Source organism: Alligator sinensis, unplaced genomic scaffold (assembly GCF_000455745.1).
Source record: "Alligator sinensis unplaced genomic scaffold, ASM45574v1 scaffold19_1, whole genome shotgun sequence".
Classification (NCBI taxonomy): domain Eukaryota; kingdom Metazoa; phylum Chordata; order Crocodylia; family Alligatoridae; genus Alligator; species Alligator sinensis.
The window spans coordinates 3,091,861-3,110,399 of record NW_005841916.1 but is presented as its reverse complement, the minus strand read 5'-3'; the positions used below and the strand labels follow the sequence as shown (position 1 = coordinate 3,110,399).

Below are 18,539 nucleotides of genomic sequence, written 5' to 3'. Positions count from 1 at the left end.
TGGGCTGGAGGGCCGCACACAGAGAGTGGTGGTGGACGGGTCATTTTCGACCTGGAGAGATGTGGGCAGTGGGGTTCCCCAGGGCTCAGTCCTTGGTTCCGCATTGTTCAATATCTTCATCAGCGATTTGGATGAGGGGGTGAAAAGCACCTTGTTCAAGTCTGCAGATGACACTAAGATGTGGGAAGAAATGAGCACACTAGAAGAGAGGGACACGCCTCAACTAGATCTCGACAGGTTACAGAGGTGGGCTGATGAGAAAAGGATGGGTTTCAATATGGACAAGTGCAAGGTGTTGCACCTGGGGAGGAAGAACCAGCAGCATACCTGCAGGCTGGGGAACTCCCCTCTCATCAGCGCAGAGGCAGAAAAGGATCTTGAAATCACTGTTGATTCCAAGATGAACATGGGCCACCAGTGTGGGGACGCAGTCAGGAAGGCTAACTACTTTGTCATGCACCCACAGATGCCTCACGAGCAGGTCCAAGGAGGTGATCCTCCCCCTCTATGCAACATTGGTCAGGCTGCAGTTGGAGTACTGGGTCCAGTTCTGGGCACCGCACTTCAGGAGAGATGTGGCCAGCATCTAGATGGTCCAGAGGAGGACCACTCGCATGATTAGGGGGCAGCAGGGCAGGCCCTACGAGGAAAGGCTATGGGACCTGAACCTGTTCAGCCTCCACAAGAGAAGGCTGAGAGGGGATCTGGTAGCCGCCTATAAACTTGCCGGGGGGGGACCAGCAGGCAATGGGAGAGTCCCTGTTCCCCCAAGCACTACCGGGGGTAACAAGGAACAACAGCCATAAGTTGACTGAGAGTAGATTCAGGCTAGACATCAGGAGGTACTACTTCACAGTCAGGGCAGCTAGGATCTGGAACCAACTTCCAAGGGAAGTGGTGCTCGCCCCTACCCTGGGGGTCTTCAAAAGGAGGCTAGACAGCCACCTAGCCGGGGTCATTCGACCCCAGCATTCTTTCCTGCCCAGGGCAGGGGGTCGGACTAGATGATCTTCTTCGGTCCCTTCCGCCCCTACCTACTACGAAACTGAGACTCAGGTTCTTCTAGCACCATTTCTCTTGTGCGTTTCAAAGACTGATCCTTGGCATTGTCTCAGTTAGTCTACAGTTTCCTCTCCGAGGGCACATCTACATGAGATGTTTACTGTGCATGAAACTAATAAATTCTGCAGCAAGGTAGTACTTATTAATACCTACTACCCTGCTACAGAGTTTTTTTTCATGCACATGTGTAGCCACTGACCAGCTAGCTGGAACATGAGGGTGCTTCAGTGCCAGGGCTGCCTGCTAGCTAGCCCCATACTGAAGTACCTTCATTCCCCAGCCAGCCCCTCTGCAGTACATAGAGTTGGGTTAGAGCAGCTCATGGCTGGCAGGCTGAACCCCTAAGCCCCTCTGCCTGCTGGGGCTGCTCCAGTCTGGCTCAATGTGCTGCAGTCTGGGCCCGCATGCAGACAGTCACCTGGTAACTTCCCAGGAGCAATAAATAGTGGAGCAATAAACTCCGCAGTTTATGGCTGCCCCCTAATGGCACATGTAGACACAGCCAGTAGGAGCCAGGCCAGTTAGAGGTTTGTGAAGGATAGTGTAAGCACTAGGGTTACAATAGGTATAACATGTATTTGAAAATGCTCTGAAATCTGTGCATATTTCTAAACCAGTTTCTTCAGCTTTTCAGCCTGACTACAAGAGTAAGCGATAGCTCCTGGAAAAGTGAGAGACTACAATCTTGGGGCTCAGTTGTGCTGAGCTGGGGCCCATGCAGACCGCTATGTCCATGGGCTGTGCTCCTAGAACTCCTCAGAGTGTACAGGGGGAGTGCTTTTGCTATTCCCTTTCAAGGGATGCAGTGTTCCCTGTGTGAGCTGAGACCAGATGATCGTGACCCCTCCTTTCCAGTGCAGTTCTGAAAGCAACACCTGTGCCTCCTTCCAAACAGATGCTATGTTGTGGTTAGCAGGCCTTTTTGCACAGTCCCCCACATAAATATGGCCTTCTGATTTTAAAAAGCAACCTGAAAAGGGCTAAAGAATTGCTTTATGGTGCACAAAGGCAATCTGAAAGGTCTGTATCATTCTAATAGAAATATACTTGTTTAACTGAGTAACAGGAGCAATGTCATGGTCATTGTCTCAGTAAACGGGCTGCTACTCATAGCCACAATGAATAAACAGCTTCTAGTTTACTGGCAGACTATGTAACTCATGACAGCAGTCTCATTTTCAGGTGTCAGAGTGAAGCAGAAAAGAGCATATAAAAGCCAGCAATGACAATCAGATTCTATTGCTAAGCTTTTTCTCCATCTCTTAGGCGATTGATGCCTGCCTTGATGTCATCGGGGGCCGAGATGTACCTGGAGCTAAAGTAGCGCTATGGGCGGAACACAGAAAAGACAGGCAGAAATGGAGACTCAATAAGGATGGAACCATTAGTTCATATCTCAGTGACCAGCTAGTCCTTGATATCAAAGGTACCAAAAGGCTCATCTACACACTCAGTGCATGTTTGCCAGTATATCCAGTTATGGCTGGGACTGAATATTGGACATGATTATTCCAGTGTTTGGTATTCTCAAGCAGTTGATGATGTTAAACACAATTAGCTCCCTTCAGCTGTGGAAGCGTTCCTAAATCAGCAGATACAAAGGTTTCATTTTTTGTTGATCTCAGTTAATGCAACTGGAAAGCAGCCATAACCCACTAAACATGGGCAGCTGTCACCAGCTCATGTTGCCCAAGAACATTTACTAAGGGGAATACTTTGAAAATGACCAGAGATTAATTTAGGTTTAATACGGGCCTCATGCATGAAGACACAAGTGTATTTCCATGTTGCTCCTCATCAGTTTTGCTTCAACAGAACTGAGATGAAGGAATGAATGCAGCGCTATGGAGTAGCAGTTGTATAAGATGCTAATGCAAGTCGTAGACACGCATCAAATCTCCAGATGTACACTAGCCTTCCCTTTACTGCCGCCCCCTTGTGGCAAATTGAAAAACAGCCAAAGAATATAAAATACAACCCATCTACTGCATTGCCCTATCTAGAGTCAATTCACCTTCTAGCACAGTTAAAAGACAGGAACTGCAGTTTCTTAAGCTAGATGTCTACTGTTGTAGCACTTGATGAAAACAGTGGTACAGTTAGTCTGTACTCAGGTGCAGGCTTCTCTTCATCCTTAGTTGCCAAGATGCACTGAAAAAGCTGAAACTATATGGCAGGCACAGAAAGGCATTACTAAAGTAATAGCTGGACCTACCATATGGTATTATAGACAACTGTGGGTGATAGAAAGTGATCTGCATACTGTTAGATGAGGGGGAATCCATCCAAGATGAACTGTTTTTAAAATATGGTTCATGTTTAAAAATAAAAACATTAAACCGTGACAGTCAAATAAATCAGGATCTCTGAGTCAAAGCCCACCATTAATAGGGTAGTTCTTGCTCTCTGTACAAAAGGTTAAGTATCCAGTAGTTTTATAAATAGCTGGTTCCTAACATATTAAATACAAACTAAAATATCTACAAGTAATAGAGATGCTAACTTTTAAAATAGGAAATGAGATGCTTTAAAAACGCTGTGGAACAGAGTGAATTTTTGTAATATGTGTAGAAATCATTTAAATCTGTGCTGCTTTATCCAGTGCAAAACCTAATACTGAAATGACCAAGGGAGTGCATAAGAATACTCTTGATGAGGAACCTGAAGAGAGAGATTAAAAAAGCAGCTATAAATAGCAGTTCCTTTGGAATGTTTTACTGTTTAATGGAGGGACTTGGGGTAAATGGTATTCAGTGCAAAATGCACTATAGTACTTATACTGCTTATAGTAGAGAGAGAGACGAACCTTATTACTGTATATAGGAAGTCAAACTTTTAGGTGAAGTCCTTCAGAGAATAACCCCTTGGGTATTTTCCTATTGTGGCAAGATAGGCCTTTAAAATGCACTAGTATTTGTAGCTGGAATTCTGGATCAGCCCATGGCAAGAAGTGCACAGGAGCGTAAGGGTTGGCTGAGAACCAGAGATGTCTATAGCAGACAATTCTTTAATGCACCCTGGGGAAAAAGGGCTTTAGGAGTGTCTTCCCTGCTCTCAGAAACATGTACAAGAGCAATAGAGTTCATTCTAAATATGAATCAGGCAGTCTGCTGTCTTTCTGGCAGTAGCATTAGTACCTATACAACAGAAAGGTGCAGGAGGCTATTGGTCCCCTCTAAGTAGTTGCCATGGCACAGACAGGGCAGAATTCAGAGTGGAGGGATCAGGAAAGGGAGAAGTTCAAGACAGAACCTAGAAGTAGCAAGCAACTTAATCTGCTTAGGGACATAGAATGCTAGTGGGAAAAGCAGTGGGGGGATGAACTGAAGTTCTGGTTGGGACAGAGGCTTAAAGGGATGAGGATGAACAAGGAGTTTAGATAGGAAGACATGAGAGACTGGATCAGCAAGTAAAGAATCTGATGTGGAAATGTAGATGAATGATGCCACCACAAAAGGAAAACAAAGGAGACCGTGAAAAGTATCCATACTTAATTAGGACTCAGTGGGCATGTCTACATCTGCAATTCATGCAAAGCAATAAACTCCAAAGTTTACTGCTGTTTGAACACGCGCCTGGGACTACAGCATACTGAGCTGGGGTAGAACAGCCCTGGCTGGCTGGGGACCTGGGAGATCAGCTAGCCCAAGGCTGCTCCCCACAGCTCAGTGTGCTGTGGAAGAGCTGGCTGAGGCACAAGCGTGCTTCAGTGTGGAGCTAGCCAGCAGGCAAGCCCAATACTGAACTACCCTCATGCCCAGCCAACCAGGGCAGCATCTACACATGTACTGCTGCAGAGTTTCTTACTCTGCAGCAGAATAGTGCTTGTATTTACAAGAGCTATCCTGCTGAGAAGTAAATTAGTTTACTCCAGCCTAATAAGGATGCACATATAGACACCGAGATGTTTACTGTGCAGCTAATTAGTCCACGCCACAATAAACATCATGTGTAGATGCACCCAGCACCTTGTGTGGTAGGGATTAATTACACCAATACATAAAAACATTAAGGACATACCCAACTTAGAGAGCTAAGCATGGCCACCATCAAGCCTACTAGAGATCCAGGTCTCGTGCATCTATAGGTGAGCACCATAGAGCAGCCTGGTCAGGTGGTTCCAGGCTTGAAGCATGTGGGCAGGGCATGCTCAAGAACACCCCAGCTAGAACACATTGGTCCTATAGTGTGGACATGGCCAAAGCAATCTGTCCAGGTGAGCTAGCCTTGGGAGAGAAATTTAGTCTCCTGTAGATACCCTCTGAACAACCATAAACCTCTTTCCATAGCTAAAGCCCCTTCAAAGCTTTTTATATAAGTAGGAAAGACTTCTGTCCTATTTTTATAACTCATGATTCATATAACAACTAAATAGTGTGCTTAACTTTGAAAGGAGTGCCTTCTTTTTATGGGAACTGAGTTGTTCTGCTAGGATTTTTAACTTAGCTGATTTTCTGACTCTGCTCATACAAGTGCACATATTTAAAATTGCAGCTAAGTATATTTGTTTTATTACTGAATCTGCATAACAGTTAACACCTTTTTTCAGGAGGAAGTTATTATGACAGGAGCTATATCATCGTAAATCATCCCCTGGAGGGTGAACGTTCACAAAAATGGAACATTGAAATTTTGTGAGAAAACTGCTGCCCGCTCTGAAAATCCTGGAGACATGAACCTACACAGTGTATGAATGCTTTCAGAAGGAGCTACTGAAGTCGCATGCCACTGGAATGCTAATCAAGACATCTACTCTGTTCTTCCTCCACAAGGCACTGACTCCAGAAGGAACTGAATTTTTGCACAACTGTAGAGGAGCTCATAATTTATGTTTTTCCTTATTCCCACAGACTTCCCGCTGAGGCCTTCTTCCTCTTGAAGTACCATTTAATCCTGTGTATTTCATTACTACACCTGTTCAGTTTATCCTTACCAATTCAGTGAATGCAAAGATAAGCTAGAAATGTTGTAGTTCAACTGTACTATCCCTTTGGGTCATTGTCATTCCTTTCTCTCCAGAAACTGGAGAAGCTCACTGATTAATGTACTAGTTTTTCAGCTCTGGTGATTCAGACTCAGCTCTTATTTTACATCTCAAAATTCAGCCCTTGCTTATGTGCCATTTAAATAAGTGTACTGGGGAAGCCTATGCCTGAAATTCCAGGCCAGTCCTATGGTGGGGCTCTGCTGACCGGGTTTAATGAGGAAAGGCCAGATCCTCACCTGCTTAAAGCTGCAATTAGGACCCCTGAATCTAGGACAGTTTATGGTTAAACATAGTTCTGAAGGCAGGGGCCTATTTCTATCCATCTAACTCACACAGATGGCATAGAAAGGAGGCATTATTATTTAGTTAGAACAATGTCACATAATGCAGATACTTTAGACCAGTGGTGCTCAATCTCTTGTCCCCACAGGGCCAGGCTGTGAGGTGAATCAGGCCCTGGGCCCAGTACCACCTAGTCCAGGAACCAGAATTGGACCCCAGGGTGCTGGCAGTGGCCCCATCCTACCCCCCCATACCAAGACTGGAGTCTGGCACTGCCTCCCCTTTCCTTAGTCCCTGCCCAGCCCTGCATCCTGGGTTTGGGTACCTCATGCAGCATGTGGGGCCTAGGGCTCCCCATGGGTCTGGAAACTGAGTAGCAAAGGGAGGGTGCCATCACTCCCTTGTCAAATTTCTAGACCTGTGGGAAGCACTGCAGGCTGAATGACAGCGCTGCAGGCCAGGTACCCCTACTGTTGAGCAGACCTGTTAGATTAAATCACTGATATTCTACTGTATATAATTTTAAATTATTTGTTGGGCTTGAAACCAGAGCAAAGTCAATAGTGGATATATGTGTGTGTATATTATCTAACTAATGTGCAACTGTGCTAATATGCTGCTCCTCCAACTTTCCTTTGGCAAAATGAGAGAGGGTATAATATAATGCATGTTAACTACCTTGTGGGTCATTAGCACATTGCAGTTCTTTCCCCTCTGCTTCAGGCAATTGTTCATTCTTTGGGAAAAGATCTTAATGTGTTGGTGACTGCTAGAATCACAACACTATGCAACTCTCCTTATGCTGAAAGAAGCATGATTAGGAACTTTGTTCCATCTTAAATGAAATACAAATACATTCCACTGTTGTGGGTGGAAGGTGTTCAAAACTAAATTGGCAGTGTTAGCCTAGGATAATATTCAGAGTTCTGTGACCATCTGGAATGGAGAAAACTGCCCCCCACACACACCTCAATTCTAGTTTGTATGTCACTACTTGAATTGGCTTTTACATGCAGTTCAAAGTATGATGTGGTCTTCCTGTCCAATGACTGTTCTAGCTCCTGCATTTTATAAGAGTATAGAGGAGCTAAAACACAAAAGCCAAAAAAAGATTAATTTCCTACAACTATCCTTATTCGAGTCTTACATTCAAACATGACTCCTCCCTGGGTACCTTAAGTTTCAATTTTGGCTAGAAATGAGTGAAACATGGAAGCCTATTTTTGTATGAAATGAGATGGAATTCTACAAAGCAATATTTTAACTCACCTTATTGCACTTACTGTTTTACATTGACAAGTTAATCATGCAGCCACTCTCTTGCATCGTTCTGATTTTCTGAGTAAGTCTTTCAATGTATATATTTTTTCAACTAAAGTATGTGTATAAGTTTAGATATTTCTATGTCAGTCTAGCAATATACCAAATAAGTCCTAAATGATTTTTGCTTTCTGGAAGTAGCTTAAAAAGCCTACATGCCCAATCCCTAGTCCACACTAAACAATGCATAATTGTATTCAGTGTGCCAGTGTTACAAAAGAAAGAAAAGCAGGATGTTTTACTTAAAGATCTTGAATGTAAATTGCTAAATATATATTTTATTGTAAAAAAACTTTGAGAAGATCCTTTTGCTCTGTAGTTTTGTACTGACTGTCTAAATGCAATAATTTTGTTCTTAAAACACTCAAGCATAAAAATCTTTGAAGAATGACTTCCAAAGAGCAGAGACTGCCAGTTACCCAACTCACAAATGTGATCTGCCTATTATGTTTTTTCTATGCCAGTAGATTGCAGTCTTAAAATAAAACATAACCACATCGTGTTTTGTTAGTCCATCACTTGGAAACGATAGTACTGTGTACAACCTCTCCTCATGTATGTAGCTACTTCAGGTGTTGGTCAAAAAGTGCTGAATCAATAACCTAATGGGAGGGGACTGTAGGTTGAGGGAACTAGTGTTGGTTATCTGGCCCTACCATACCATTAGTTATACCCCATTTGTGTGGATGTCTTCAGAAACAGGACATCTGTAAGATACAGGAAAGATGAATGCTGACTAAAGATTACTGAAGGGCTCAAATGTGAAATACTTACTTGTCAATTAGCACATTCACATATAAACAAAACTTTGGCTATTTTTAACTAGAAAATCCATTTTCTGAAAGGATAAATGCATATCCTCTCTGAGTTCAGTGTGTGGGGGGGGGGGGGGGGTGCACACATGCATACCAGTAGCACCTCATGCAAGGTACTTGGGCGTGAAATTTGTCTCAGTGAATAACAAGACAAATTTATCAAGATAAAATTATCTCCTGTAACGAGATAAAACTTACAAGACAAATTTTACTACAAAACAATAACAAATACAATAACAAAAGAATAACCATAAATGAAAACTTACCACTATCCTCTGGGTCCCACTCACTCCAACCTCGTTGCTAGGATTGTGTTTACTCCCCTCCCTTTATGTAACAACTTGGTTCACAAAGAAAAAAAAACCCTCAAGAAATTACATTGAGTGATAAATGATATGTGGGGTAAGCTTCCACATTAACTATTTTTGCAACAGCTATTTCAATTTTGTTAACTTTTACCTCCATGTAGTCAGATACACAAATAGAAAAGACCCATCATATGGTGGTGTCTTGCTGACTTTACCAAGAATGTTGCATGCTGAGCAATTAGAAGGAAGACATAAGCCCATATGCAATAGCTATACTTTAAGTACAGCAGAGTGAAAACAGCTGGGGAAAAATCAGAGCCAGTAGGCAACATGAGGTACAAGATAATGGCCCCCCCCACACGCACACATTTTGGTAGCAGGGAAGCACTGTCCTAGCCTTAGAACAGCAGCAGACTCTCAATGGGTTGTATTTGTGACTTGGCTTTGCACTAGACTTGTTCTTCTTGTATCATGAAATGTTTACTATGAATTGGTAACTGCATTTTGAACATAAATCCCAACCTGGAGTAACTCCAACCTGATTATTAAGCAAAACCTGCTGAAATGAAACAGACATGTCTATAAAAGATCATTGCTTCAGCTTCTGAATTGTGTGGTATATCCTTAGGGAACACAATTTCTTGCTCACCAGGCTCAGAGAGCAGAATGGGAAGAGCAGAAGGCCAGCATTCTACATGCTTTCAAAAATTTGAGTCTTTCTGCTACTACCCTGTGTCCAACTACATTATTCTCATATTTATGATTTCAAACTGTCATACCCCTTTCAAGCTTAGCTTTTCTTGAGAGAGAGTCTCTTTAGGAAGAGAGTGACTGGCATCACAAAAAAGGGGAGAAACAATCCACACACCACAGCATAAAGACACTGAGGGAAGAGCCTAGATAGAACAACACACTTTTTTTTTTTAACCAGTGTTTTTTAGAGGTCAATACAAGCAGAAGGAATCAGATAATTCTTTGTAAGTATGTGCTCAAGGGAAGAGACGTGATGTTCCAGGAGAGAGACTGATTCACAAAAGATTCAGATTACTTCAATGAGACATTCAGTCCAGAGGGATAAAACAAGGTTTTCTTTCTCTGCATCGGAACTGATACGCAGTTCCTTCACACAGACAGTAGCACTTGTCCAAATTTGCTTCAATGCATCCACGTGAGATAAAGGAAAACGTAATCCATGGGTCTAAAAAAATTAAAAGAACTGCTCAAGTACAAGTTACACCATTTCTCCCATGATATGGTGAGTTTAATACACAGCTCACTGCTTAACTGTACCACCCCCACTTGCCCTGGTGCTATTTCACTGGGGCAAGCTGCAGCATAGTGGCAGTGAGATTATTCAGGTCATCCATGTTTCCTGGTTTATTCTGCTGCCTTCCTTAAAACAACTCTGTGAAGGCCACAACCTGTGTCCTGCCCTGATGTCATGTCCCTAAAGCTTATTCCATTGCCCAGGGCTGTATCTATGCTCAGAGATAACTTGACATCTCTTTTCCCCTCCTTATTAGGAACTGACTTTTCCTCTAGGAACTGTCCACAGCCAACACCCTTCACGGACTTTATGTCATCCAGCAGTTCCACCCCATCACTTCCCCTGCAGTGGAGATGGTTGAGAAATCAGTGCAGCATCTCAGCTTGACTAGAATACAGAAGGTATTTACTTGTTACCCTGCTCTGCTCTAAGACCCCCCCTGCAGTAGAGAGGGGCTTGCTGTGAAACTACACAGTGGATCACCTTGCTTGAAGCCAAGCTAAGCCAAGAGAGTATGAGCACCACGAGGAACAATGGAAAGGCAGTGAGGCACCAAGCACACCATCCTCCTCTGCTTTTATTAAATTAACAGCAAACAAAGTAGCTCCTCCAGCTGACACAAAGCTTCAGTTATATTATTGGCATACAAAAGCATACAGCAAAGAAGTGCCAAACGCACTACACTGTTATAGGGAGCAGCTGCTTTTGCAGAAGCCTGTGCGCTCAGCTTCAGGTCAAAGCTTTAGGGAGAGTTCAGATTTATGCTAGATGTTCTAATGCATCCTAGAGACACTGCTACTGCATACAGAAGAATTTCATGTTCCTAGAAGAAGGGAAAGCTAGCTGCACACCCCATCTTAAATAAATGAGGAAGGAAAGGCTACTTTCATCTTTGCCACAAGTGCTTGACAGGAGCCTGCTAAAAACCACATTGCTGGCACACAACAATTCCATCCCACACAGAACTGACATGGAATTCCCCATGCTGAGGTGCGACCGAACCAGAACATCACTTTGTCTTCTTTTACTGACTCTTACAGAATATGAACAGTCTTAAAAAAAGAAAACCATCTAATCCAAAGGAGTTGCCCAAAGGAGACTCTTGTACAGGAACAACTATGGCTGGGCTTGAATCTGCAAACAGGCTTGTGACACACTCCCATTTCACTCTGGGAGTGGCTGACTACAAACCCTAATGGTAGGCACTTTACAACAGGGGTGCTTAACCTCTGGACCATGGGGCTCCCCACAGGTTCAGAAATTTGGCAACAGGGGAGCAGTGGCAGCATTAATTGCCACTCCCCTGCTGCCAAATTTCTAGACCCATAAGGAGCCCTGCAGGCTGGATGATGTGGCCCTGTGTTCTAGATCGCAGACGCACGTGGTCTGGCCAGAGCACTACACTCACTTGGATGCACAGACAGAATTGGCATGCTAGACCACATCCACAAACTGACCCCACAAAAGATACAGTCCACAAGGTGGACTGTACGATTCATCCAACCCACAAGGCCAGAAATTGGGCGCCACAGCTTTGAAAGGTTTTGGGGATTGAATGAAATAGTGAAATCATCAGCAGAGACATCCTCCTGTTCTGGGACTGTGTTTGCAAGTGGAGGCAGATTGCCTCACTTCTCACTCCCCCACCCAGCAACAAGATATATAGATGAGGAACTTATGAAAGCAAACAAAGTCCTCCCATCCTCCAATAAGTCCTCCAAGAGATAGAAGCAAGATTGAAAGATTGAATTTCCTCTGATGCAGTGGCACAGACAGCTTTCTTATATATCCAGAGCTTGGCATGAAGCATTTGCAGCATGGACACAGCAATAGCACAGGGGAGGGACACTACTTAGAGCAAAGTCTCCTAATTGAATAAGACTTGAAAAGCCAGCAGAGCTGAGATGCTTGTACTAGAGAGAAAGGAAACAAACCTCTGCTCCATCTTCACTAGCATCTTCCTCCTCATTCCCCATCATGTGCATTTCTCTGCTGTTCTTTAGGGAGTGATAGACATAAATCATCTCTTTGCGACACTCATCCTAAGAGACAGCAGGAAGAAAACAGTCCATTACACATGTATGCTCAAAAGCCATTAACTGGCCACAGCTGCCTCCTGACTTAAGCGGCTTGTTCAATGCTACCCCCAGGAACATTCAACACACTCCCTTCCTCCCCAGGCTATCAATGCTGTTCCTTGAAAAATTACTCTCATAGACTTCCAGCTGTCAGCCCACAATACTGACAGGAGCTGGGTTGGCAGGCAGCTTGTCCTGCCGTGACTGTTCATGTACAACAAAGAAGGCCCTGCTTAATCCAGCCTCTAGTAGATCTGTCACTGGGCTGAAACTGTATGGTGGAAATCAAGTGATTTAGTAAATATACAGTTTTTCCACAGTGCACATTAAACAGAGTCCTCACAGTTCAGAAAAAATTTTCGTTAGAAGTCAAACCTGATCTGAATCAGACTCCAACCAGTCCTAGACTAGAAATGAAAAAATTAAGAATTACTGGCTCTCAAATCTGCAGGTTCTGAATGTCAGTTTAGCAACAGGGAGACATACAGCTGGCCCAACTCCTCAGCAGAAGCCCTCTGATCCAGTACAGTCCAGCAATGCAAGCAAGCTTGGCTTTGCTGCACCTACACTGTAAATAGCAGACTAGTTTCCAGGTCCACGAATTAAGATCCATTCTCCACTAAATACTAGAGGCCTCCTAAATTCTATACCAACAGGTCTTGCCTTGTGTCAAGTTTAGTCAACAAACACCAAGATGCCATGAAGAATTAAACAGCAGCACCATGGCAGGGCCAAGCCAAGAAACAAAAAGCTAAGTCTGTTTCATAACACAGGTTAAAGCAGTGGCATGGAAGTGAACAGAGTTGTACCTCTTACATACCGTCTTTGACTAGACCGTCAAAAGGGAAACCCATCTGTGCTCTTGAAAAGAATGCATCTATTTTAGAAGCAAACCTCCTTTGCTGACCAGCAGCAGGATGCATCAGGATATACAGGTGATATCTAGGGAGGCCCTAAAACAAGCAGCTCATCTCCCATAAAACCCCAGCACGTGGAAAACAAGAGTGTGGAGCAATTCTAGTCGTAAACTCCTCTCAAAAGTAAAAAATAAAACCCTGATGAAGGGTTTTTGAACCCGAAAGCTTGCTTAATAACTATTCTCCAACCATTTGGGTTGGTCTAATAAAAGATATCAAATTCACCCAAGGAACCTTGTCTACCTATATCCTTAGACCAACACGGCTACAACCTAAACCCCTGCAAAAATAAAACCCCGCATTCACTCCAGGTCACAGAATGATACTACATTTGCACACTAGTTTCAGGACAGATCCCAGCTGGACATTGGGAAGCAGTGTCACATCAAGACCAGCACAGTAAAGCCTCAAAAATCAGAGCAGCAGTCCTCCAAAGTGTATGCAGACAGTCTCACAATACTTACAGAATTCTCTTGATCTGGTTCCACTGTAATTATAGCATGATCTTTGAACTGCAGTCTGATTCTGCTATCTAATTTGGGTAGTTTTCCACCTAAAAGAAAAATACAGGCCTTCAAAAAAGAAGGAAATCAGCCAGCCTTTGCATCCAGCTTTTTTCAGCTTTCCTCCCTTTCTCCCCCACAAGTATAACTTAAATATATAGGTGTGAATATCTGTACTTCTGATATTTGCTCATTCTTATATCATGAAAAATGTATTCATTTCATTAACTAAAATCTGTAGCACTTACTCAGATTTAACAGTAATGATAATAACAAGCAAGATATTGGCAGCAACCTCCACCAGTTAAACCAATACATATACTCAGTAAGGCATGCTAGTCTTTCAAGGGTTCTGTATGACAAACATTTGCTATCTAACTAAAATGAGCAAAATCCAAACTTTAATGCAGACATGTCATGAAATTATTTGATACCAATTAAGCATTTAAGCCCAGGATCTCAAAGCAATCCACCAACAGGTTAGTTAAGCCTCACAACATGCCTTTCTTAGGGAAGACTGGGTACAAGACATATTTTACAGATGGCTAAACAGAAACTGTAGCACAGAACTGACAAATGGCCTACCAGGACTCCCTAGCAGACCAAAGGATTGAAAAGGCTGTGGGAGGCCAGAGTAATCTCAAAATCAAATCCTAAAAGAACATGGTCAACTTGCTGACTCTACCTGCTGCCCCTCTTTTTGGGCACACAAGATTGATTGGGTTGTTAGCGCACACCCTGGGCCTAGCACAGTGAAAAATGACCCTGGGCTGGAGCCTACAAATGCTGCACCATACAAACCACAACAAGCAGCACAAGATTGCAACAGCCTCACCGTTCCCAGCCAAGAGAATCAGTGGGAAGCTTCAATTTCACCTGGAGTGAGGGGACCAGTGCTGTTCCCCAAGAAAGGTGGTAACCGGTTCAGAACAAAGTCCTTCTTCATGTCAGATGATCTCAATTCTTTGGTGTTTTCCAGCCGGTCTGCAAGACTTCTCAGGAAGCTGCTTAATCTCCGTGTCGAGTCAGCTATATCCACCTGCTAAACACACCAAGAGAGACCTCCACATGAACCCAAATGCATTCCCTAAGCCTGCCCTAATTCACTAAGGGGAAGGTGGTCCAAGATTCTCATGGCATGGCAGATGTTGAGAACTCTACTACTGCAAAAACAGGGATAGATCTGAGGGGTGGGTGTGAGGGAAGGGGGGTCATATTTCAAGGCCTATTGGTGTCCCTGTGAACAGCTCTTCCCCTCTCTCACCCCACCAATTTAAACCATATCTTTTACTGCTTCAGCATATGTTTTCAATTATCCTCATAGACTTTCACGCTTGTATCTGACAGTATCATTTATTCCCAAGACAATGGAGTCAGTTCCTTTTATTGGCTGTGCTGTGCAGACAGCTCACACTAATCTTGTCCCTAAATAATGCAGTGCAATTCACCAAACAGGTGTCACTTGGAGGGGTTACGTATGTGTGGCTTGTTCCTTCTGCATGCTGATGTGCCGAGGAAGTAACAGACCAACAGGATTGTCAACCAGCAGGAGCACAACCCAGAGACCACACAGCAACGTATGGGGCAGCCTGCTTTAAGAGTTCAGGAACCCTGCCAGAGGGCAGGGTAAGGGGCGAATGGTGCTCCAAACCATTACGACTGCTTGGGGAAGTGGAGGGAATCACAGACTTAGAGCGAGCTGGAGACAGAGCTGAGTGAAAGCAAGTCAGGCCATGCTTCAGGGTGGCCTATTCATTGGAGCTGAAGATGCAAAAGAACTGAAGACCTTACAAGGAGGTAGTTTTGTTGTTAGGCAGCAGGCCAACCTCTCTCTCAAATGATCCCACCAAGGAATTCTGCTGCATTCTTAAGAGAGGGCAACAAGCTAGACTGTCCTGAGCACTTCTTTAACACATGGAAAACTTATGCTGGTTTCCCCTCTGTCTCCTCTCTTTACCATAAGCAGTTGCCGAGGTATGCTTGTCCGTAGCTCCGTATCTTCCTTTGCTGTATCAAACACGAGCCCAGGAATCACATCTAACAAGAAGTCGCCCCAAGAACTGGAGGGCAGAAAGAAACAGAAAGGACCAAATCAATCACTTTGATATCAAGCTCAGATAGATCACAGACAGAAGCTGTTCCCAGAAGGTGCTTACCGTGAACTCAGACAGAAATTTCACTGACTAGGCTGCGGACAGACCAAACAATTATGCTCATGGGAAAACATCAGCTGATTTACTGTAATTATTTCACGTCTGCTCCTCCTATCCCATAAGTGAAACCTAAACTAAGACGGATTACTCCTTAATGAAACTCCTAAATTACTGTGGTTTAGTTTCTGCTTATTACAAAGAAGCATGAAGACATTAAACAGTTACAACTGATCAACTCAAAATACAACCACTTCTTCCCCACCGCTTTATGAATTGGTAGTATTGTTTCATTTGTTCATATGATAGCTCAACAGCTAATGTGGATTCCAAACCTGAACTTAAAGCAACATTCTAGGTCATGAACAAACAGTACAGCAATTCCTCCTCAGCAAGCCTACTGTCTGAGGCTTTACAAGTAAATCCACACCCCCTAAGAGAATTTACTCTAGATTTCAATTGGAGGATTGTGGCTACACAATTTATGTAATGGGGAATTGCTCTTGTCCTTTCCCTCTAGCTTGCTCCTATGGCCTTTGGGCTAGTGACAAGTGAGACCAGGGGGCTTGGGCTTGCACGTAGGATACCTGCAATGGATTTGGAGGTACTTGAAGCCCAAGGCTGAAGAATCTGGGAGGTAAGATACTTGGCAGTGGTAGTACCACACAGACCTGAATGATTGAGCTTTGCTCAGTCAATGGAATTTGGAACCAATTTGGCCGATTTGGCCTGAGGCACAAAATTAAAAAATAAAGGTGCCCATCAGTCTGTTTGCCCAATATGGGCCATGTATTTTATAGCCATGCTCAGTAATGGCTGCATCTAATCAACATAATAGCCGGCTTCCATGACTGAGCACACTTGCTGCTTTTAGCAAAAGTTTAATGATAGACAATGTATCTAATGAGGTTTCCTTATATCCAAATGTAAGACAAGGAGCTTTTTTTCCCTCATGCTGATTGGGGGGTGGGAACCTTATCACAGTGGTTCTCAAACTTTTTTTTTCACAGACAACTTGAAAATTACTGAGGGTCTCGGCAGACCACTTAATAAACTTTTTTTTTGTTCTACAAATTAAAATATTAGTAGTGCTTTGATATCAGTAGTCTTACAAGTATAGATATTCTTGACTGTTCCGCAATCTTTCTGCAGACCACCTGAATGGAGCTCGCGGACCAGTTTGAGAACCTCTGCCTTATCATATATTCAAATAAATACAGTATATCTGGACTAGGACTCAGGTGGGGCTAGCAAAAGTGGGAATGAAACAGAGAAGAGATCAACAGATGCAGAAGAGGGCTGTGTTATGATTTTACAGGAAACTTTATCAATGTGAAAAAAAAACATTCTAAGGCCAGAAAATACAAAAATAAGATGACAGTAAAAGAAATTAGATGATTTGTATGATGCACACTTAAAACAAAAACAGCACACACCAGGGTCTGTATTTAGATGTTGGAATAAGTACTCCTTGGGTATGCATATATTACTTGAAGAATACAGATTTCATGCCACATTATGCTGCCTACATAATCAGTCTCTTCCCCCATCCCCTGCTTCTTCATGTGGTCAATAAAAAGCAACACTAGATGGACAAACTAAAATTTAAAATACATGTCCCATTTGTTACACTGCCCTGAACCAAGGAAAACAAGGCTCAGAAGACATTCCTTTTATGAAGCAGAGGAACAAAACCAAGCCACCACTATCGCGTGTGTCAAAAGGACACCTTTCAATTTCCAAAAAGGAAACAGATCGTCCTGTGCATTGTTAACATGGTCAGTCACAATCTCATCACTGTGCTTTACCTATAAGCACAAGCAATACAAAGCAGCAGCTGTCTGCAAGATTGCTGCAAGAAGGGGAAAAATGTTCCCACCTCATGCAGCCTGCGAAGATGTAACACCATACCTTTCAGTACCCTTAAAGCCTTTTCCTGGTATTCAGACCGCCACCGTTTGCAGAATACTCTCCTTGACAGTGCTGCTTCTCTAGCGCCTTGCCTTATGTGATAGCAAGGAAATTATGTTCACTCAGCAAAAGCTTTTCAGGCCTTCATCAGCTGTGTTCTGGGAAACTGATGCAAGGCAGAAGGCAGGGTAGATTTGCACCTTATAGACTAAACCAGAGATGCACAGCATCGGCTTCTGTAAGCAGCAGGCTTACTTTCAGAGCTTCCTGCTCTGCTTCCTGCAGTCCCTTCACAGCATCTGATGAAGTAAGCCTACTGCTTATGAAAGCTTATGCTATATATCTCTGATGTAGTTTATAAGATGCCAAATGACCATGTCTTCTGTTGGACTTCAGACTGACAGGGCAACCTCAGGCAATCCTGTGTAAAGCCATGTTTTCTCCAGTGCTGACTGACAGTATTTGAGCCTGGTTTGGTCAATTCCTATTCTGATCACACAAAAAGATTCCCTTGAATGGATTCACAGAACAGCAACCTGCTCCCAAAAAAATCTCTGCCCTGAAAAGACAGGGTGTTGGCAGAAGAAAACACTGTCACAAGCTATTCTGGGGCATGAACATGTAGCCTATCTGGTGATATGATTTAGCTGCCCATGTGTGCACTCTTTCCCTGCAGAGTATGGTCTCAGCGGAAGTGGGACAAGCTACTTCACATCCACTGCAGGTAAAACCGTGTGCACAAGCAGTGAACACAGAGCAGCTGAAATACAATGAATCTGTAATCTAGTATTTTAGTGTCATCTGTTTGCATGCCTAAACCCAAAGCAATTTCTGCTCCACTAAAGCAGGTGAAATACCGCATCTCCATTAAAATCCAGACAGATACTTTGGGATGACCTGGAAACAGTTTTTGGAACATAACTTCGTTTAGCCATCAGC

The 18,539-nt window shown here is 43.4% G+C and overlaps 2 protein-coding genes across 4 annotated transcripts in view; one reads left to right on the top strand and one right to left on the bottom strand.

Moving 5' to 3' along the window:
* Nucleotides 1-8,153, top strand: part of CRYBG3 (crystallin beta-gamma domain containing 3) — a gene marked incomplete at its 5' end in the record, with an annotated part of 157,041 nt that extends 148,888 nt beyond the window's left edge. The window contains 2 exon segments of the mRNA XM_025198185.1: nt 2,329-2,488; nt 5,612-8,153. Coding sequence (XP_025053970.1) covers nt 2,329-2,488; nt 5,612-5,700 — 249 coding nt within the window.
* A 925-nt stretch (nt 8,154-9,078) lies between these two features.
* RIOX2 (ribosomal oxygenase 2) overlaps nt 9,079-18,539 on the bottom strand; it is a 30,500-nt gene continuing 21,039 nt past the window's right edge. For all 3 annotated transcript variants that reach the window (XM_014517575.2, XM_006018896.3, XM_025198173.1), the window contains exons 6-10: nt 15,497-15,599; nt 14,416-14,581; nt 13,501-13,589; nt 11,976-12,083; nt 9,079-9,972 (exon numbers count right to left, since the gene is read on the bottom strand). In XM_014517575.2, the coding sequence (XP_014373061.1) occupies nt 9,814-9,972; nt 11,976-12,083; nt 13,501-13,589; nt 14,416-14,581; nt 15,497-15,599 (625 nt within the window). In that variant the 3' untranslated portion in view covers nt 9,079-9,813. The remainder of the gene's footprint in view (nt 9,973-11,975; nt 12,084-13,500; nt 13,590-14,415; nt 14,582-15,496; nt 15,600-18,539) is intronic.